The sequence below is a fragment of the Callionymus lyra genome, chromosome 18 (assembly GCF_982586985.1).
Source record: "Callionymus lyra chromosome 18, fCalLyr1.hap1.1, whole genome shotgun sequence".
Taxonomy (NCBI): domain Eukaryota; kingdom Metazoa; phylum Chordata; class Actinopteri; order Syngnathiformes; family Callionymidae; genus Callionymus; species Callionymus lyra.
Window position 1 is genome coordinate 15972927 of NC_141835.1, and position 23125 is coordinate 15996051.

The window sequence follows — 23125 nt, forward strand, 5'->3', positions numbered from 1 at the left end:
GTTCTGGGGTTTACCTTCCTTTGAGCCGGGAAATAATAAAAGGAGAACTTTTTTTGCGTACAAACTTTATAATCCCGCCGTCCTTCCACCGGAAATAAAAGTACGTCTTTCAAATGACCAGAGAAGGCATTTTAAAGGTTTGATGACGGACCACAAAATAAATGCATTGGGTTAGTCCGAAGAATTGAGTCTTAGATACTTCACAGATTTGCTACCTGAAAAAAACAGTCACAAGAACCTCAATGGGTTTATTTAACAATACTTATCAACTGCCGTCGTCTCCATCAATGGATCGACAACTGGTTCTAAGCAAGTTATAAAAGAAAGAGTGGTCTTTGAATGTTTCCATGCCGGGGTTCAAATACATCCTAAGATAAGATCCCCACAATGTCAAAAAAACAAACTTTTTCAAATAGAAACTCATTTTCTCAATCGGATAACTGAGCCTGTATCTGTAAAGTAGACGGGTATACTTTAAGATCCAAGGTGTTTATTGTCATGTGCACGACGAGTTTCATACAGTATGCAATGAAATTCTGACTTTAAAGTACAACATACAAGAAAAACACTAAAGAAAATGCCTGCTAAATACAATATATAAACTCTAATGTAAGGAAACTGGAAAGTTTATGAACACAAAGTAGTGCCAGCCTATGTACAGTGTAACACAAGTACACAAGTAACACAAGGGCCTAATATATAGAGAGCCCGGATCGCACTTGTCTGCTTTAAAACAAGGGTGGGCTATAAAAAATTAGATGACACATTATATACGACTAATGAAAATAATAGATTTAAGAGATAGAGATGGTTCACCCAGAATTCAAACTTTCACTATACATCACATGAACTGGATGCTCTCACAAAGTTTTCCCAGAGTGCGTTATTAGCATCTTAGCCTTTTATCTTCTGCAACAAACAAGCTTAAAATAAAGACTTGTTACATTTAAAGTGCCTTTGAAAATTCGCAAGGTCACTGTATAATACCGAAAGAAAACATTACTATTTAGAAATACTATAAAAATTACATATCTTATTCTTTTTCTTTTGGATTCAGGGGTCACCACAGCGAGTAGACCTCCTCCCTGTTCTCTGTATCCCCCTCTCTCACACCAATCACATCATGTCCTCTTTTACTTCATCCATAATAATATGAATTCCCAAAATACATTAAGAATATATTCTAACTTGGAATTCTTGTCGTTTGAGGGGAAATCTAAGGAGATCAACAAGTGTAATTTCCATTCAAAATCATTTGTATGACAATGAAATAATAAACATGTTATTTCAAATTTATTTGTGTGTGTATACAGGGGTAACTCTTTTATTGCTGCGGTTATGCTCTGAAGAAGCCTGTGCTATAAACAAAATCAACTTTTATTTTTTCACTTTTCAAATACATGTTCCAACCTCAAAATCTCTCCTTGTAGTCTTCATAAACATGTTCATGACAGTCTCTTAAAAACCTACATGAACTTTTTAACAATTACCTGTAAAATATGAAACGGTTGTGTTTATGGTTATATTTCGTTTTAGGTACAGGATTCTACACAGGTCAGTGAAGGTGTCACAAGACTGAGCCACTCATTGTAATTGGCTGAGTTGTAAGAAAGTGTGCGTTGGTTTTCAAGTTAAAAGGGTAAAGAGCGAGAGTTGTTCTGGTTGTTGAACAGTGTGTCTGTGTTTTGCCGGTACATAAGTTGTCAAATGGAGTTATGAGAACTACAGACTTGTCTCGTAGCCTCCTCAATCTGGAAAGCTACACCATAATGCATCTGTAATGTCAGTTTCCTTCTTTTGAAACACAAGAGTCTCTTGGAAAGTCAAGACACAGAACACAGTGTTTTGATTTTGACTCACTCGAGATTCACAGTGGGCTGATTCATACAGAAGGATTTAGATGTAGAATCTAAATATGCAGTACTGCGTGAAAAAATAAATCCATGAAACAGCGAGACTGCAGAAGTTGAACTGTAACATTGTGAGAGACCACTGTATATATTATTAAAGTATTGTCAATTCACATAGAGGTATTATGTTTAACATTTAAAGTTATAGTTCACCTGAATTTCACTCATTTTCTACTCACCCTCGTGTCAACTTTAAAGGGTAATTTATACCTTTTTTGGAACATAGGCCAAAATGCATGTTCATTTTAATGTAGGAGCGACTTAATCTTCCTCCAAAAATACTCACTTAAACACATCTAAATACCTCATTGGTGCTTGTCTGTAAAGTCCATCTTGTATTGAAGCCTTGACAGGAAGATTGTTTTTGGAAAAAAACTTCTAAGTCTGTGTATTTTAACTTTGCAGGGGACTCTCCAGGTATCTCAGCTTCAGCTATACTCAATCAAACACATTGCAAAAATTTACACTGATGGCCTGATAACTTGCTAAAAACATGCTTAAAATACAGGCTCATTATTGTTAATAATAATAATAAAAGGACGTTACAGACGAGCAGTATGGAGGTATTTGGATGTTTTTAAGTGTGTAATTTTGGATGAAGAGAAGACTACCGAGCTCCAGCCGCTACATTAAAATGAACAAACATTTTTCAATTCTTAAAAATGAACACATCACTCTGAAAATAATCCCAACCCTTAGTTGACATGAGTGAAGAAAATGAGTGAAGTTTGATTTTTCACTTTGACTAATTTCATGTCATGTGTATTGAAGAACATTACCTTTAAATATAGTACACATTATATTTAAAGTTGAATTAATAAATGATTTAAAAAAATCGATTCGTTAAATTGTTATTTTTCAGTCAAACATTTACATTTATTTTCACTCATGAAGGCCCTCACTTTTATATCACGAAACTACTCAAAGATGATCCATCATCGCAGAAACAACTGAGTTAAGAACTGCTGTGAATTATTGAACATCACTGTCGTCTGGCGCGTCATCGTCAACGTTCCGCTGTAATGACATGCAGGACATGTGATAGTGGCGCTGCGCCCCCTGCTGGCCGCGGCTCCTCTGACTCTAGTAACGTGGCTGCGCGTCCTGGAGCTTCTCTGCTGGAATGTCAGCGAGGTCCCGCTGCTGTCTGGAGCCCTCCCGAGGGTCTGTGCGCGGGTGATCCACGGTGGTCTCTTCCGGTCTCTCACCTTCACCATGAGCTCCGCGGTGGTTCCGGACGCGGGAGAGGAGTTCGGCATCCGCCTGGAGCCGCTCAAGAACACGCACTTGCCGGGCAAAGCGACACCGAGCCTCGGCCGAGTGGAGCCGAAGGACAGCAACGTGACCGCGAACGGACTCCACGACATCGAGGACCGGATCCTGAGGATCACCGGGTACTACGGCTACAACCCCGGGTACTCCAGCCACAGACGTGAGTCCGACACACCTGTGGTTATGATGTGCGTACAACTCTGGTTACACGTTTTTTTTTGTGTGTGTGTGTGTGTGTGGGTCCAAATGTGAAATCCAAGGTTGCGCAGGAGACTCACACACACATGCGTACACACACTCACTTCTACACACACATGCGTATGGAAGAGCAAAACGCATAACTATACTGAAACAAAGATACACACCTTTATCGACTAACGCATAAAAAGAACAATAAAAAAACACACATTTAAAATGCGCACACAGGTCACCAATTATTCAGGATAAAGACACACACCTACAGTGTCATTCCTGCCACACAAACACACTATAATATGTACAAAACGCATACACAAACAAAAAAAAAACACACTTTTGAAAATGTACTCAAAAGGACACACACCAACACTTTTAATGAAAAAAATCTGAGCAAAACACACAACTACAATGAAACAAACTTGCACACCTTTATCGAACAATACAAACACACATAAAATACACACACATGTCACCAATTATTCAGAATAAAGACACAAACCTTCAGTGTCATTCCTGCCACACAAACACACTATAATATGTATAAACGCATACACGAACAAATAAAACACACACTTTTGAAAATGTAAGTAAGTAATATTTATTTATATAGCGCTTTTCCAGACCAGGGTCACAAAGCGCTTAAACAAACAAAACAGTACTCAAAAAAGTATATACTTTAAAGATCAAGATAATACTGAGAACAACACAGGAGTTCCAGAAAATCAAGGAAAAGCCTGAACAAATAGAAAATTCTTAAGATGTTTCTTAAAGGAGTCAGTAGACTCCATCAAGCGCAAAGAGAGAGGAAGATCGTTCCAAAGCTTAGGAGCAACAGCCTGAAAAGATTTCTCTCCTCTGGTCCAGAGTCGTGTGCGTGGAACCATAAGTAGATTCTGATCCACAGACCTCAGAGCCCGAGCTGGGGTGTAAGGCTGGATCAGATCAGTGATGTAAGGAGGAGCCTGACCATGAATAGATCTGAAAGTAAGAACCAGAATTTTAAAGTTGATCCTGAAAGAAACTGGAAGCCAGTGAAGAGTTTTAAGGATCGGAGAAATGTGAGGACACACACCAACACTTTTAATGAAAAAAATCTGAAAAATACACATTTAACTACACAACATTGTGAATTACTCGCAAACATACACAAGAGCACAAACCTTCCCCTTCACACAGGTGCACTGTATTCACACATAAATACAAACAACACAAATAAAGTCATTGTATTGAGTAAAAAAAAACAACATTTAAGGTTAAACCTGCTCAGCTCTCTGAGCGACTCACACCTGCCTAAATGTTTCTTTTCTAAACTGACATACTTGGTTGAATACAAAGTGTCTGTGGCAGTAACTAGGTAGTCTGTGGGTTTTTTTTTTTTTCGATGCCCCCTAGTGGAGAGAAACGCCCACCTTCATAAAATCCACAGAAGAAACACAAACTAAAGACACACAACTGTTGGTTTCAAAGGTGTCGTTCCTGCTCGATATGTTTCCAAACAATGGTTCCTGCTGCGTAAATGTCTGCCGCTGATGACTCTGGATTAATGAAACCGATCCTCGCGTGGGTTCGTGATCGTCTCCGCGGTCCGACGCGACTAATGAGATCCCGCTCCTTAAAAGTAATCATCCCGTCTCATTGGATCGTTCAAAGAGCTGATTGGAAACTATTCCCGTCGAGAGTGTTTGTATTTGATTCCTCACGCGTCAGGAAGTGAGCGTGACGAGAATCTCTGATTCGGCCACAAGAAGACGAGACGACCGGCCTTCATGGTCGTCGATGACTCGCGTTGCAGCCGACGGTATGAAACAAAGAAAGTGCCTCGTCGGCTCTTTTCTACAATCGCAGATATTGTCCGTGCGTCAGCAAAAACTCAGAGACACAGAAGACTCCATGTCACAGATCCATCACCTGGAACTGTGAGTTTGGCCCGGGCGCCTCAAATCATCGCTCGTGTTCGTGCTGATCTAATTAAAAGAATCAATATGACAAAGCATCGTTGAGTGTTGGAAACTGAAATGGTTCCTTATTTGAAGTTGCTGACTCGTGTCCTAACTTTTGATTCAGATGGTGCACCTCAACTTCTCGCAGTCAGATTAGAGCCCAACTTTTTTAATTTAATACGTTTTAATACATTATTTACAAGGGTGGGATGATTATTTTATACACCCAGCCGTTTACTTCAACATTATCTGGAGCTTGTAATCCATGCGTTTGTGTCTTCTCGTCTGGACTATTGTAACAGTTTGTTTTCGTGTCTAAACAAGAAGAAGAAGTTGTCTCGCCTGCAGTTAATACAAATCTCAATCAAGAATTCTGACCCGCTCTAGTAGAAGAACTCACATTTCCACTATCCTTAAAACTCTTTACTAGCTGCCAGTTTCTTGCAGGATCAATTTAAAAATTTCGGTTCTTACTTTCAGATCTATTCATGGTCAAGCTCCTCCTTACATCACTGATCTGATCCAGCCTTACACCCCAGCTCGGGCTCTGAGGTCTGTGGATCAGAATCTACTGATGGTTCCTGAACACGGTTCAGGACCAGAGGAGTGAAATCCTTCCAGGCTGTTGCTCCTAAGCTTTGAAACGATCTTCCTCTCTCTTTGTGGTGATGGAGTCTACTGACTCCTTCAAGAAACATCTCAAGAACACTTTTATTTGTTCAGGCTTTTCCTTGGTTTTCTGTGTTTGTCTCAGTGTTATCTTGACCTTTAAAGTATATATTTTATTGGGTATTGTTTTGGTTGTTTAAGTACTTTGTGACCCTGGTCTGGAAAAGCACTCTACAAATATGAATTACTTACTTACTTACCCATGTGACCACTAAACTGATAACGTAAATTGGTCTGAGGTGGAGGTTGCTTTTATTTCCATCATGGGAGTAGAAAAAGTTCTATAAGTACTATTTGAAGCCCAACAAGAGCCAACACAACAAGAGCCTCAAAACAAAAAATGTGTTGACTGTAGTGGCGGGGGCTGGAGACCCTTCACTATACTGTTGCAATTACACTATTTAATCAACGGGGGGAGCCAAAAACTAATATTTTCAATCCTCTGTAGTGTTGCTTTTAGGTCAACTATATGGACTGTTTCTAAGTAAGCCCTGTTGTCAATGTTGACATTTCAGACGTCGACTCCAACAAGGTTGCAGATATGTATTTGACGCTTCCACAGTCAGGGGAGCTCCAGGTTACCTTTCAATTCCAATTGATGCAGCTCCAGTCAATTTTAACGATATCAGTCTGAATTAAGTATCTCACCAGCAGAGATATCGCTGCGACTTCCGCTCGACTCGGTGGCAAAAAAATTGCTTACGTTCTCACCGGGGCGAGACCTGATAGAGACTTGAAAAGGTCTTGTAGTCTCCGAAAAAATTTAACATGTTTGAATTCCCTAGTCCCGAACTACTCTATAGGCCGGTGAAGTAGGCCCTACACCCACGATCATGGTCAGCGCTATAAGATCTTCAAACTTCTTTTTACTCCGAACAGACAGTATATCTGGATTCCGGTTGAGGGTAATAGCAGATAATAATCTTCAGCAGGTCCACCTCAGGACGTTGCTCATATCAGGGCGGGGGGAGCAGCTGCACTTCGTGATGAGCCCCAGACGAATAGTAGTCTTCGGCCCCTGAGCTGATTTGATTCCATTTTCATGATGAAATGTGTCTCCACAGCTGAGGTTCCGCTGACAGTCATCACTCATGCCAGAGTCAATAAAGGTGTTCCGCGCTCAATACCTTTTTTTCTTCCTGCTCCCAGAGCATTTCGTCATCCTGAAGGATTCTGCTCTGAGAATGTATGTTCCTTCAGGGCGAGAAATCAGTTTATGAAACACTGGATGTTTATAAACAACAGACGGCGTCTTTAGGAGTCGATGCTGAGCCCAGTCTCCTGCCATCTGTTTGGATTTTAGGAGGCGTTGTTGTTTTGGTGGCAGTAAGTGTTGATACAGATTCAACTCCTGAGGATGTTTATTAGGATAAAGAGTTGGTAATAAGTGGAGAGCATCTCAGGGACGTCTTCTCCGCTGAGATTTGCATCTGAAAATCTTTCTTTTGAACTTCAACGGTGTTCAGTTTATCTGACTTGTTTTTGGAAGGGATGAATGTCCAGGAAACTTTTCTCAAAGTTTAGTAACAGCCGCACAAGTTGAGATGACCTGTACTGAAAGGATATTGTACATTGTGAGTCTGGTCCATCCTGAAGTTGCGTTTACACTTAATGCAGTTTAGCGACGTTCATTGTTCATTTTCAGGCCTCGAAACGACTTCCTGAATAATTTTGCCTTGACTAGTTTTGGGTATTTACGATCTTTGGATCTTCAGAAAGGCAAACGCTGAACACTTTAATCTTCGTGGGTTACATCAACATCTTTAGGGAATGATTGATAAGATGATCCCGGGTCTTAGGTTTAGCACATTTAACCCTTGTTCACCTGAGACAACACAAGGGTTAAGAAGTTGGGCCCGGACTAAAGAGCGTGTAACAATCTTGTCGCGGTGATCGTACATGTTTGGATCCGATCTCTTCCAATATAGCTTGGGTGTCAAACTCAATCGGACAAAAATCTGTCTAAATTTCTGGCCAAACTAAATGTATATTTACCAAACTTTCTGTAACGGTAAGTACAACTCTGATTGCATTATTATTCTTGGACTCTGAATATATATTTTTTACTGTAAGATTGTTGACATTGATAACCTTGGTTCCTGAGCTTATATTAAACCCTATCATCTTTATAGGTTGGGTTCTATACATGAACATGGAAGTGAAGAGAAAATCTTTCCATCCAAATTCTACTTTGAGCAAACCATTACTAGACTAGGCTGGCAAAAATAGGTACCTGGTCCATGAGTTTGACATGAGGTGTAATAGAGAATCAGCCCTAAACATAAGTCATCTATTCTTCTTCAACAAAGTTGATGTTAGATCCCGGTTGACCCAGACATAGGGCTGGATATCGGTTCTTTTGTCACACCAGCCGAAATGCTTCCATAGTACCGAATATTCAGTATAAGTTTCAGTACCAACATGCGTGGATTTACCAAAAGCAGATTTGTTCTATAAGTGATGGCCTTTTTCCTTTTTTTTAGGATTCATCTCATGAAATTGGTATCCAAAAAAGATGGTTCAGGAACCGGTATTGAAGTGAAGGTACTGGTAACGGTACCAACATCAGACGTTTTCGATAGATACCCTGCCGTACAGGTACAACATGTTGTAGAAAAAACTAAGCTAAAAGAAGCGGTTCCTGAGGTGAAAAGTCGTAAAAGTTTTATGGTTGGGAAGACGATGAGCTTGTAAAGACAACAGCTCCCTCCGGTGTCTTGGCGTTGGCTTCTGGTCCAGACCCACTACTCGGTTCGAGACACAACCTTAAACCCGAGCCAGAAGCTGCTGCAACAATGGAAGCGCCGATTCAGCATTTCCACGAAAACCATTACCATAATCTCACTGTATCTTTTTTTTTCCCTCTAATAACTAATTCATAAACAGGCTGTAGTGCTGGCAACAGTGTGCAGGGTGAGGCGCTGATGCAGGAGTGCTACATCACCCCCAGGACATCTCACTCTGCATCCATACACAACTCATCGTGTTGTCATCTTCGAAAGAGACTCACGTTTGTCCGACATGGACTTGCTTTGGACCGTCCTGCACATGCTGGCTCTCGGCTATTTATATCCAACCCAATGTGGAATGGGAAATGAGTTGTGCCTGAATGACTCCCGGAGTGCCGTTAGTCCGAACCCCTCTCCCGGGATTCGGCAAACTCGCCCAGCATGTAATGGCTCCAAGTGTTCCTTGGATGCATCAGCGCCGACCCGCGCTCCGCATCCAGGTTCAAAATTGAGTTTACGGGTGAAGGATATTTCCTGCATGGAGTTTTTTTTTTAATAATACCAAAGTAATATCAGAGAGACCCGAGGCAGTGTGAAGGACAATCTTTTGCTGGTGAGGTTGAGTACTGTGAAACAGCGGCATCATCTGGAGGAACTTAAAAACTACAACAACAAAGTCTTACTAGCATCTTCATAAGATGCTTAAACAATAATTTCTGTCAGAAGACAAGAACTTAAAATTACCCATTATTGCTCTGTCACAATTATACATAATAAAATAAAATCAAGCACCTCAATTGTATTAAATATTAAAATAAATGTATTACTTCAACCAGGAAAATTAGAAATATTAAAAGTGATAAGAATAAATGAAAGCACTTCAGAAAAAATAAAAACAGCCACAATAAAAAAAGTAATGCTAATAATACATAAATACAATTTGAAGGGCAGAGTTGTGTCATGAATAAATAAATAAACAGATGGCAATAAATCAATTATATAAATAAAATAATACATTATGAAGTTAGAAAATGAAAGAAAAAAGATCAGAATAACATAATTAAGAAGACTCTTCACTTATTTATAATGTATATACAATAAAAAAGGAAGTAAGTGAATGCAACAATTCAAAGATCCACAACAAAAATTAAACAATGATATAAAAAAGTATTGTTATTTAAATGCGTCACAAATATACAGTATTTATATACTACTTGTGTATTACTAAATAGAATAAGTAAATAGGTAGTTTAATACATGTACAGTATATTAAAATTTCATTAAAAGAATTGTAAATACTTTATATATGATTCAATGTCCTTTAAAATAAATGAAAGAACACGCCGTACACAAATAACCTTTTTAATTATCCAAGATGAGTAATTATCAGATATTTAAGTAAATAGTAAACTGTTACTAGACCAATCAAACAAAAAAATGGATTTCAACAATAACCAAAGAAAAGCGCTTTATCATTTTAAGACACTTCTCTCTACTGACCAGCAGGTGTCGCCCTCGCTCTGTCCCTCGGTGTGCAGGGCAGCAGGTGGACTCTCAGGTGCAGCTTCTGTCCTCGTGTTCGTGAGAGACGAAGACAAAAGACGCACTGAAGAGTGTGTGTGGATCTGAATGACAAAAGCGAGATGTGACGTTGCTATGGAGCAGAAGAGGAGCTGTTGTGTTGTCCTGCTCATAGATGTTCGTCATCCATAGTGTGAGTAAAAAATGGGAGAGAAGAGAAAATATTTCTGACCAAGCAAATTATGTGTCCAATGCTGATGGTTTCACCCCTGCGTGACCTCAGTCTTTTGGGGGTAAAACGTATTTTTAACGCCAAACAAGGTCAATAAAATGAATCTTTATATTTACTACTTTTTTTTTCCAATTAACTTAACATTTCAAGTTACTGTTGAAATGTTAGTGTGCTTTTCTCATGGTTTCACGTAAGATAAATCCACCATTTTGACTCTCCGCTAACATTAGACCACCCGGCAGATTGACCTCCTTTTGAACATCACCAAATCCCACTTGGTCAACACCTTATATTATTAAAATCAACTGTTACAATGACTTGAATACGAGACAGAATTCAAGAGCATTTCGAGACTATTTTTTTAATCTGTAATCCCCAATTTGAGATTGCCAACGAGATTTTGTCTGCTCCATTGCTTCGTCTAATCTGATGGCGGTTATCCTCCCGAGCTCCGCTGACTGGCATCTTTCCCTCACCCACCCCCTCACCCACCTCACCCCCCCGCCTAGTGTCCCACGATTGGCTCATCAGCAGGTCTATTTTTAAGTGGTCTCCCTGGACCCCGAACACATTAGCTCTCGCTAATGCAACTTTAAAACTCTTTTCATTTCCTGATGTCCGAGGAAGATGTCGTGCTGCTGCGCCAGAGTGTGGATGAGGAACGAAGGAGGACAGTTGCGAGAAAGATGAGTTTATGCGATGGTAACAAGATAATGTCCATTAATGCTGCCAGTGCAGACTCCGAGGCGAGAAGAGATGGAAACTTCTGACCACAGTCCCCGCCTCTGGTCCTCGGGCCGGTTGCATCTGCAGCTTCCCAAAAGTTGTCCTGACGAGACTGTATATGAACTTAATATCAGTATTTGATGACTGTGCATTTTCAGTTAATGTATGTAAGATCTGTCGATCAATATCACTTCTCTGTGCTCGATACTGATGCAGGCCGAAGCTTTCAAACCACAGATAAATGTTTGGTCATGTGACCCATAAATATCGTCCATGCTCTTTACAAATCGATATAGTTAACATATATTCTTTTAAACAGCCTTTAAAAGAAAAGCACGGATATTAGAAAGTCCCAGAAAGCTAAAAAATCCATTTTAATGTATCTTAAGAAAATAAATTGAAAAGAAAAAAAAGTCCCCAGAATTAAAAAATAAGGATAACTTTTTTTTTTTTTACAAAACATTATGTGAGGAAAAAATATATAGAGAATGGAAACTGGAAAGAAAGAAGAACTTTACACCAGCTACTACAATAAGTTTTTTTGCAACAAAAGTTGTGTGAAGAGGAAATACTTGAACATACATATATACAAAAAAAAGTTGTGTGTTTGTATAGTTAAGAAAAAGGAAATTAAAAAATGAGGATTACTTGCAAAGTGTTTATTTTTTGTTTAAAAAAAAAAGTTGTGTGAGGAGGAAAACATCTAAAGAAAATAAACTGGGGAATAAAAATAACTTTACAATTGAAAAATGACTTTAACTTGTTAATTTTGGGGAATTTGTAAAAAAAAAATGTGTGGAAGAAAAAACATTTTAAAGTGAAGACAAATAACTACACAATTAAAAAAATAAGAAAACTTCATCCTTGGATGTTACAAAAAACTTTACATGAGGACGAAGAAAAAAATGAAACAAACTGAAACAAAAATTACTTTGAAAAATGAAGATGAGATTTTTCGGATTTATATGTGGAGGAAAAAAAATCCCAGAACTTAAAAAGAATGAGTGTAAAAAAAAGAATTGAAGAAACATTAACTTGCTAAACCAACAAGCTTTACCATTTATCAAATCACCGCTCGGTTCTGGGTTCCGCAGTGCGATCCAACGTGAACGTGACTCTGCTAGAAGCTCAGGAAGTGCAGTTGTGTAGCTGCAGGTAAATCTTTGGAGTGAGCGTGGGCGCTGTACGTGGCTGAGGTGCGTGTGGAGGAGGAGATCAGGTCCTGCTGCTAAAGACTGAAAACTCTGTGGGAGCCGCGGAGTCTGTGGAGACGATGACTTGTGCTGCAGGAGCCTGGACAGGAAGTGAGAGATGGAGGAGCGACTGCTCAGGTAGGAGAAAGGAGGAGGAGGACGAGGAGGAGGAGAAGCTAACGCAGCATAATCAACCGGCTGCCTGGTTACCTCGCAAACAAAGCTGCTGATTTGTGGAGCGACGGAAGAGGAGGAGAGGAGCGAGGGAGTGAGAGAAGAGTGATTGCATCGGGACGCTCGCACTTGAAGCTCAGTCTCCCCGGGAGACCGCCTCAGCACCGGATAGCTCCGCATCCACCCCGGGGGGTCTTCTCTGGGGGGCCGGACAGGAAGTGGCGCCGCGAGGAAGGGGTCGGGATGCTGGACACTGAGGGGGCGGAGCCGCTGACCACGCAACCCTGAACACACTCCAGTCCAAGAGAAGTTCCCTGGACCCGTCTGAGGCCTCGCCGGAGGATGAAGAAGCACTCGGCCCGAGTGGCTCCTCTCGGCTCCTACAGCACTCAAGTGCTGACCTGCCCGACCTCTCAAGGTAACCAGTCCTGGACTAGAGGTCAAATATCTGTGTGTGTCGGCGTTTTTTGAGCGACTTAAGTCGTCGCTCAGACGGACACGATTTAACTCAAATCAAGAATTCTAGCTAGTTCTAATACTAAAAATAGAAATTATAATAAAGGGATTCATTAATATTTTGTCTGAAATTATGTTTCTAACTTTAGAAATTTCCATATTAACTTTTTTCTTTTCTTTTCCGACAGTTATATTTATTCCTTTTGTTTAAAACTTTTGACTTGAAGTTATAAATCTTGCTCATTTCATCGTGGAAGTCTCGCATGTATTGTGCTGTAAATGACCACCAGGGGGCTCTTGTTAGCGTTGTGTCGACTCACGTTACTGTCATGTCAAATCACGTTAGTCTTGTGCTGATGTGGTACTGTTGTGTCAAACTGTGCTACTTTTTGAAGACTCATGTTACTGTTGTGTTGACTCATGTTACTGTTTTGACGACTCATGTTACTGTTGTGTGGACTTATGTTACTGTTTTGACAACTTATGTTACTGTTGTGTTAACTCGTGTTACTGTTTTGACGACTTATGTTACTGTTGTGTTAACTCGTGTTACTGTTTTGACGACTTATGTTACTGTTGTGTGGACTCATGTTACTGTTTTGACGACTTATGTTACTGTTGTGTGGACTCATGTTACTGTTGTGTTAACTCATGTTACTGTTTTGACGACTCATGTTACTGTTGTGTTAACTCATGTTACTGTTTTGACGACTTATGTTACTGTTGTGTGGACTCATGTTACTGTTGTTAACTCATGTTACTGTTGTGTTAACTCATGTTACTGTTTTGACGACTTATGTTACTGTTGTGTGGACTCATGTTACTGTTGTTAACTCATGTTACTGTTGTGTTAACTCATGTTACTGTTTTGACGACTTATGTTACTGTTGTGTTGACTCATGTTACTGTTGTGTTAACTTGTGTTACTGTTTTGACGACTTATGTTACTGTTGTGTTAACTCGTGTTACTGTTTTGACGACTCATGTTACTGTTGTGTTGACTCATGTTACTGTTTTGACGACTTATGTTACTGTTGTGTGGACTCATGTTACTGTTGTGTTAACTCATGTTACTGTTTTGACGACTCATGTTACTGTTGTGTTGACTCATGTTACTGTTTTGACGACTTATGTTACTGTTGTGTTGACTCATGTTACTGTTGTGTTAACTCGTGTTACTGTTTTGACGACTTATGTTACTGTTGTGTTAACTCGTGTTACTGTTTGGACGACTTATGTTACTGTTGTGTGGACTCATGTTACTGTTGTGTTAACTCATGTTACTGTTTTGACGACTTATGTTACTGTTGTGTTGACTCATGTTACTGTTGTGTTAACTCGTGTTACTGTTTGGACGACTTAGGTTACTGTTGTGTTGACTCATGTTACTGTTGTGTTAACTCGTGTTACTGTTTTGACGACTTATGTTACTGTTGGAGTCATGTTACTGTTTTGACTGTTTTGAGAGTAAAACTACTTGAAGGAAAAATAAACTTCCATGAATGACTTTCTTACAATCCGAATCAAACTTCCTGTTACAGACAGTTTGGTAAATATTACATTTGTTTGGTCAGTGACCCAGATCTACATAATAGATTGTGACTGTTTGTGTGACCGGGTTTGCTGAGCAGTAAGTTTGACCACCGGAACCACCACCAGTGAATCACTCGGATGTGAGTCTCTCTTAGTATTAACCAGGTTTAACTTCGCCATGAAAATAGCAGCACAATCTTCAGATTGCGAGAACATGATAAATCCTGACTTTTATTGTGAAGTACAGAGAAAGATTTACTATCGATGACTCGTTAACATGAGTCCCTGAGAGGATTAAAAAAAACTCCTGATTGAAGTCATTTTTTTTTCAGCGAGTCTTTTGTTCTGCTCAGCTCACCAGCTCCAGTATGTAAAAGTGCTTCCACAGAATCATGTGGGAGGAAACGAATATTTCTGCTGCCAGAGTTCAGGGAAGGTTTAGTCGTCCCTGCAGAAGTTGGCTGAAGCATTTGAGCGTCATCTCCCGTCGTATCACCAAACCTACATCTTCCAACCTCGAGCTTTCGACCACTTCTGTGACCGACAGCGAGTATCGAATTCCGTCCGCGGCTCGTACATCAGTGTCACGGTCGTGCAGCGTCAGTGAACGCTGATAAAACACAGGATGGATTGAAATGTGAGCGTCAGCTGCAGCCTGCGTCACCAGCCTCGGTTGACAGCAGGAATTATACGAGGCCGCCGATGAAATGGCTTCACTTTCAGCACCTCAGTGGACCAGCTCAGTCCAGGATCATCGGCCTGAGGAGGGAGGGGGGAAGTTTGCGACCCACAAATACTTCACGTATTCACTGTTGGGTAGTATCAATCACAGTTGTGTCACCGTTCTGACTTGGTTTTAGCGGGAAAAAGGTATGTTGAGTGTCAGAGGTTGGTCCAGTCATACCGTTCTTTTTTTTTAACGGGTCTGACTTCTGTAGTTCTCTAGTCCAATGACAACACAACAGTGAAGAAAAGACAAAATTGCCAACATGTGTCTACACAACAGTTACAACTTTAGTCTACACAAAACTGCAAACATGAGCGTTGTGAAGTTAGTCTACACAACAGTACACTCTTCACAACAGTACAATCCACATAAAAGTACAGTCTAACAAAACAGTACACTCTTCACAACAGTACAGACTACACAACAGTACAATCCACATAAAAGTACAGTCTACACAACAGTACACTCTTCACAACAGTACAGACTACACAACAGTACAATCCACATAAAAGTACAGTCTACACAACAGTACAGTCTAAAAAATGGTTACAACATGAGTTATATGAAGTTAGTCTAAACAACAGTACTGTCTACACAACAGTACAATCTACATAATAGTTCAGTCCACACAACAGTACAGTCAACACAACAGTACAGTCAACACAACGGTTATAAGATGAGTTAAATGAAGTTACACAACAGCCTATTCTTTAGAACAGTACAGTCAATATAACGGTACGTTCATCAGAACAGTACAGTCTTTACAACCGAACAATTCACACAACAGAACAGTCTACACAACAGTACATTTATCAGAACATTACAGTCTTTACAACAGTACAATTTACACAACAGTACAGTCTACACAACAGTACAATTTACACAACCATACCTTCTTTACAACAGTGACAACTTGAGTCTATGTGATACAGTTAACACAACAATACACTCTTCACAACTGTACAACATATGCCGTAGTACTGTCTACACAACAGTACATTCATCAGAACAGTTTGGTAGATACAAAAGAACAGTAAAGTATAGTCTTCATGACAGGGATAGCATGAGTCAATATGACATAAGACTACCTAGCAATACAGGCTACACAAAATTGACAATATGTATCTTTATGGCATGAGTTTACACAACAGTGTAGTCTACACTATGGTGGCAATATGTATTTTTATGACATGAGTTTACACAACAGTACAGTCTACACAACAGTGACAATATGTATCTTCATGACATGAGTTTACACTACAGTACAGTCTACACAACAGTGACAATATGTATCTTCATGACATGAGTTTACACTACAGTACAATAGTATAAAAGTATATATAAAGATATGGCTGAAGCTCCTGGTGTGAAGGAAGTTATGATATCACTGCATCTTGGTACCTGATCAGCCAGTAGTGGTTCTCGCTCCAACACTAAAAGCTTTTCTGTCAACGCTGTGAAACACAAACCTGCTGCAGGAGACGGACGTGCATTTCACAGTCGCAGGTTTAAAAACCCATGAGGATGGTCATACACACTCAGGTCGAAACCATGACATCACTTCCTGTATTTGACGAGTCATTTCAGTTTAACCCGGTCAGCGATCTGAGAGACTCACGCCTGACTTTAATAAAGGGTTGACGGCTGAATTCCCGCAGAGCAGCACGAGTCTTAAATGGAAGTCATGCTGACTCAGCACATCCTTCATCACTGATCCTCCATTCGCTCCATTCTTCTAAACAGCTTTCTTTAGGACCAGCTAACAGTGCCTTCATCATGCTAACACATCCAGCTGCTAATGGTGAAACACTGGCTAGTTATCATGTTATTTTCTTTCTTTTATGTCTTCTAAAGAGGGAAAAAAATTGAACATTAGTGTGTACCTTACATATAACAAGTACATTTTCAATAGTTATAGCAACAATACTAATAAACATGCTAACAAACATGCTAACGCAGATGCTAACAACAGAGCTAACAATGTTAGATTTCCTTCTGGCAGTAACTGTTTGTTTTTTTAAATATTAAAAACTTAACAAATTTAAACTTAAACAATTGACTGCTGTTTTTTTTTTATTGTATAGTATCGTTTTTTATAGTAAGGTTTTTAAACATTTCTGTCAGTTAGACTTTATTTAATGTTGATAACTTTTTTAAATTATTTATTATTGTTGTCGGGTAAATTGTTAATTATTTTTGTTTTTATATCTTTTTTAAAACTTTTTTTTTTCAAAATATTTTTGATATTTGATGACTTACTTAATTACTTTTTGATACATTCCAGATGTTGTTGATTATTTATTATTATTATTGTAAAGATTATTATTATTGTTGATTAAGTATTTTTTCACCCTCAATATGTTCTATGGGGTTATAGCACTTATTCAAATTAAAGTAGCTAACATGCTAACTAACTGATTTAAAAAAAAAGAAGATTTAATTAAATAATTCCCATATTAAAAACTTGATTCGTTTTTTTGGAATAATTTGAATTTAAAAAATCAATTATTTACACATGTAGTTTGATTATTCCAACAATTAAAAATAATGTTTCTAATTTTAATACTTTTGAATTCATAGCCTTTTAACTTTGATATAAAGTTGTTGGTTTAATTGAGCCACTGAAGGAAGACTGGTGAAGGAAAGATGAAATGAATGATTAAACCTGGTTTCTCTTCACATCCAGGCGACGATGAGTCGGACGCTCAAGCTGAGAGTCCCGGCAGCGAGAGCAGCACCGAGACCCGCTCTTACAACACGTGCACCAGCGCGGCTCTGAAGGTTCTGGGCGGCCTGCTGATGGTCCTGTGCGTCTCCTCCTCTTGGGTCGGCACCACTCAGGTGGTCAAGCTGACCTTCCAGTCCTTCTCCTGCCCGTTCTTCATCTCCTGGTTCAGCAGCAACTGGAACATCCTCTTCTTCCCGATCTACTACTCCGGGCACGTCGTGATCACCAGAGAGAAGCAGACGCCCATCCAGAAGTTCAGGTGAAGGTTCTGCGGGTCTGTTTGCTGAATGAGTGCAAGAGCTACCTTAGGATTCAAGACTGAGACAACCATTAAATGGTCGAAGAAAGTATACCATTTTAAAAAAGCAAGAAAAGAACTCAAGGTTTCAAGGATACTTTGTATATCCGCGTTGTCATATTTCTGCACTACTACTGCATGTATGTGTATTGAGATAATTTAATTGTTATTTATTAGTATTAGAATTATGTATGATTAAATCTTCATGGAATTTTTATTGTTTTATTTATTTATTTTTTCTACTGAGACAACAAAGAATGAAAGGAATGAATGGTTATTTAATCTTTGCATTGTTTTAATATAACATGCAAAACAAACAAAAAAAATATTTAAAATAAATACCAAAATAATAAATGTTAAATAATAGAAGGCAAAAACAGAAATTAAAAAAAATCAGGAAATACATAACGAAAAATAATAATAAAACATTTTAACCTCTTAATGAAGGTATGAAAAAATATAATTTATAACTTATTTGTGTTTGGGGAAAAAAAATAAAATGTAAAAACAGATGTAAAAATGTACACAAAATCATACTGAAGATTTTAAAATAAATAAATAAATCACTTGCTGGTCAACAGACACTAACATTTAATAAAATATATATAATTTTAAATATTGAGAGCGAAAACATCTGAAAGTCCAAGTGACTCACTGTGAATCTCATCTGTAAAGGAAATGGTTCTGACTCATTAAATTACTTGAATGCTTCACGTGACTCATCTGAGTGAATCTGTGAATGAATTCCAAAACAGACATGAGTCGCTCAAACTTATGACCAGGTTAAACTTCTTTTACATCCTGAGCAGCTGCTCTTTATGTGCAACAGGAAGTTCAAAGTACTCTTAAGTAGCTCGATGCTTGTTATTGTGTAGTAGTTCATTGATTAATAAAACAAAGCTTCTAAGATGAGCCGTTGATCACGTGACCTGCAGAGAGTGCAGCCGTCTCTTCTGGGAGGACGGGATGACGCTGAAGCTGTTCGTCAAGAGGACGGCGCCCTTCTCCATCCTGTGGACGCTGACCAACTACCTTTACCTGCTGGCCCTGAAGAAGCTGACGGCCACTGACGTGTCGGCGCTCTACTGCTGCCACAAGGCCTTCGTCTTCCTGCTGTCCTGGATCGTCCTCAAGGACCGCTTCATGGGTGTCCGGGTCAGCGCCGCGCGTCGTCCTCGTGGACCGCTTCAGTTTTTTAAAACCTTGTGGACCGCTTCAGTTTTTAAAAAACCTCTCTTTATCCTCAGATCGTCGCAGCCATCATGGCCATCACCGGTATCGTCATGATGGCGTACGCCGACGGTTTCCACGGCGACTCCATCGTGGGCGTGGCCCTGGCCGTTGGGTCCGCCTCCACGTCCGCCCTGTACAAGGTAGCCCCCCCCCCCCCACCCCCGCCCTTCGATCAGGACCCTCTGAACAACATCCTAACATGGTGTTGTCACGCAGGTTCTGTTCAAGATGTTCCTGGGCAGCGCCAGCCTGGGAGAGGTGGCCCACTTCCTGTCCACCATGGGCTTCTTCAACCTCATCTTCATCTCTCAGGTTCCGCTCGTCCTCTACTTCACCAACGTGGAGCACCTGGGCTCGCTGTCCTCACTGCCGTGGGGCTACCTGTGCGGACTGGCCGGACTGTGGCTCGGTGAGTGGTCCGTTCGATATATTTACAGGAACCAACGTCCACTGACGTGGAAAACAAATACTTTTTACTCTAAAAAAGTCACTTTTAGACTCATTTTCTTACTTAATAAACAATGAAATAAATCTCTGATTCTGCCAATTTTCTACAAACGATACATGTTCGATGTCGTAGAATTTTCTCTCTCTTAATATTTTTTTTCCTCTTTGGCTCCAGTGTTCAACATCCTGGTGCACGTTGGAGTCGTGCTCACGTATCCCATCCTCATCTCCATCGGAACGCTGCTCAGTGTGCCAGGGAACGCTGGTGAGGATGACAGAGATTCGAAGATTCTTTTTAGAAATATGTGAAATACAAATGTTAGTGTAGCTAGAGAGATACACACACACATGCATGCACTCACAAGTGGACATACTGTACGTATACAAACACACACAAACAAACATACACTCCAACACACGCACAAACACTCCCTCACACTCATGCACGCACACACACATACATGCATGTGCACAGATACATGCATACATTAACACACACATACTCACACTCACTAACATTAATATACACACTCACTACACACCTGCACACAAATATGCACACAAACAGAAAAAGACACTCACTAATTTACAGACACACTCAAACACTAATGTACGCACACACATACACACACTTATGCAAAAACAAACACACACACACACTCACACATTTACACTTTCACACACACACACACACACACAGATACAATTAACACAAATGTGCACTAACATCCATATACATAAACAACTATTTACACTTACACACACATACAGTAAATGTACACTAACACTAAACAAATGTGCACACACACACGCACACACAAATGTACATACACACACTCTCTCACTCACTCACACACACACTCACCAACAAATGTCTACACACAAACTCTGAAACACACTATCACACACGCGCTCAAACACACAAATCTACATACACACACTCTCTCACTCACACACATACACAAACACACAGAAATGTACACACACAAACTCTGAAACACACACTATCACACACAAATACACAAATGTACGCTCACACACATAAATGTGTACATACACTCAAACACACCCACATGCACACACACAGTCGCTCACTCATGCACAAACACACACTCTCACACACGCTCACACACTCTCAGTAACACACAAACACACACTCTCTCACACACACACGCCCATCACACACTCTCACACACCCTCACACATACTCACACTCACTAACATTAATATACACACTCACTACACACCTGCACACAAATATGCACACAAACAGAAAAAGACACTCACTAATTTACAGACACACTCAAACACTAATGTACGCACACACATACACACACTTATGCAAAAACAAACACACACACACACTCACACATTTACACTTTCACACACACACACACACAGATACAATTAACACAAATGTGCACTAACATCCATATACATAAACAACTATTTACACTTACACACACATACAGTAAATGTACACTAACACTAAACAAATGTGCACACACACACGCACACAACCACACGCACACACAAATGTACATACACACACTCTCTCACTCACTCACACACACACTCACCAACAAATGTCTACACACAAACTCTGAAACACACTATCACACACGCGCTCAAACACACAAATCTACATACACACACTCTCTCACTCACACACATACACAAACACACAGAAATGTACACACACAAACTCTGAAACACACACTATCACACACAAATACACAAATGTACGCTCACACACATAAATGTGCACATACACTCAAACACACCCACATGCACACACACAGTCGCTCACTCATGCACAAACACACACTCTCACACACGCTCACACACTCTCAGTAACACACAAACACACACTCTCTCACTCACACACACACACTCACCACAAATGTCTACACACAAACTCTGAAACACACTATCACACACATACACAAATGTACGCTAACACACACAAATGTGCACATACACTCACCCACACCCACACCCACATGCACACACAGTCGCTCACTCACGCACAAAAACACACTCTCTCAAACACACACATGCCCTCACACACACTCTCACTCACACACAAACACGCACTCTCACACACACACACACGACCATCACACACTCTCAAACATTCTCACACACTTTCACACACCCTCACACACTCACACTGGTCAGCACTTACAACTGCGGGGACAACAGATGACTCAGCAGTCCTGAAAGTCTCTCATCAGCGCCTCGACTACTCTGTTGAGGGGATCAGGTTGCCGTGGCGACACTAAATGCCTGCAGACGCTTCAGGAAGGTCGGCGGGGTTTGAGGGTCCGCGCTCGGAATAAAGAGGATCAAGTGGATCACCGGCGGTTTATCGTACTTTCTCTAATGAATCTGCTGGTGTGTGTGTGTGTGTGTGTGGCAGCCGTGGATGTGCTGAAGCACGAGGTCATCTTCAGCGCCGTGCGTCTCGCCGCCACCTGCGTCATCTGCCTGGGCTTCCTGCTGCTGCTGCTGCCCGAGGAGTGGGACGCCGTCACGCTGCGCTTCCTGGCCGCCATCGCCGACAAGAAGTCGGAGGACCACGGCGAGGAGCTGACCGACTCCGGCGCCCACGCCCGGGCCCGCAGCCGGGCCAACGGCGCCGTCTCCATCCCGCTGGCGTGACGGCGCAGGAGGGTCTTCCCCGACTTTCGTCAAGAGAGTGATATTTACTTTCTTCTGCACGCGCTCCAAACTGGAGGTGACGGTGGCCGCGACTTGACCTCTGACCTGACTGTATTCTGTGAATATAAATGCCGACGGGCCCGCGAGTGTATTCAAGATATTTATTTCAACACGACAGAAGTATTGATCAGTAATGTAGACGAGAATGCTTGACCTGTGCGAGGTTTTACAATAAAAGACTTAAAAAAAAAAATCATTTATTTTCCGTCGTCGCACATAAAACTCTCCAGAGTCTCAAGTTGTTGATGCGTAGTTGCTGAGTCGTGACGCGTTGCCACGGCGACTGTAGCGTCAGTTGAAGCCTCAACAGCTAACATGTTTGCTGGTGACTTTTGCCCCATTTTTCTTGATCGTTTTCTTATTTACTTTTTTAACCAATTATGACTTACCCATCCTCACCCACTGGTTGTTTGCT

At 40.5% G+C, this 23125-nt stretch overlaps 1 protein-coding gene across 2 annotated transcripts; it reads left to right on the forward strand.

The window, feature by feature from the left end:
- Window positions 1-3033: 3033 nt before the first annotated feature.
- Window positions 3034-22848, forward strand: slc35f4 (solute carrier family 35 member F4). Of its 2 annotated transcripts, none has more exons than XM_087779683.1 (7): window positions 3034-3342; window positions 17967-18267; window positions 19242-19461; window positions 19554-19679; window positions 19756-19948; window positions 20162-20251; window positions 22409-22848. In XM_087779683.1, exons 1-7 carry the CDS (start codon window positions 3126-3128, stop codon window positions 22648-22650), a joined length of 1389 nt encoding a protein of 462 aa, XP_087635809.1. In that variant the 5' UTR covers window positions 3034-3125; the 3' UTR covers window positions 22651-22848. The 2 variants fall into 2 exon arrangements, with proteins under 2 accessions (XP_087635809.1, XP_087635810.1); XM_087779684.1 differs by lacking the exon at window positions 3034-3342 and adding an exon at window positions 12840-12982.
- The last annotated feature ends 277 nt before the right edge of the window (window positions 22849-23125 follow it).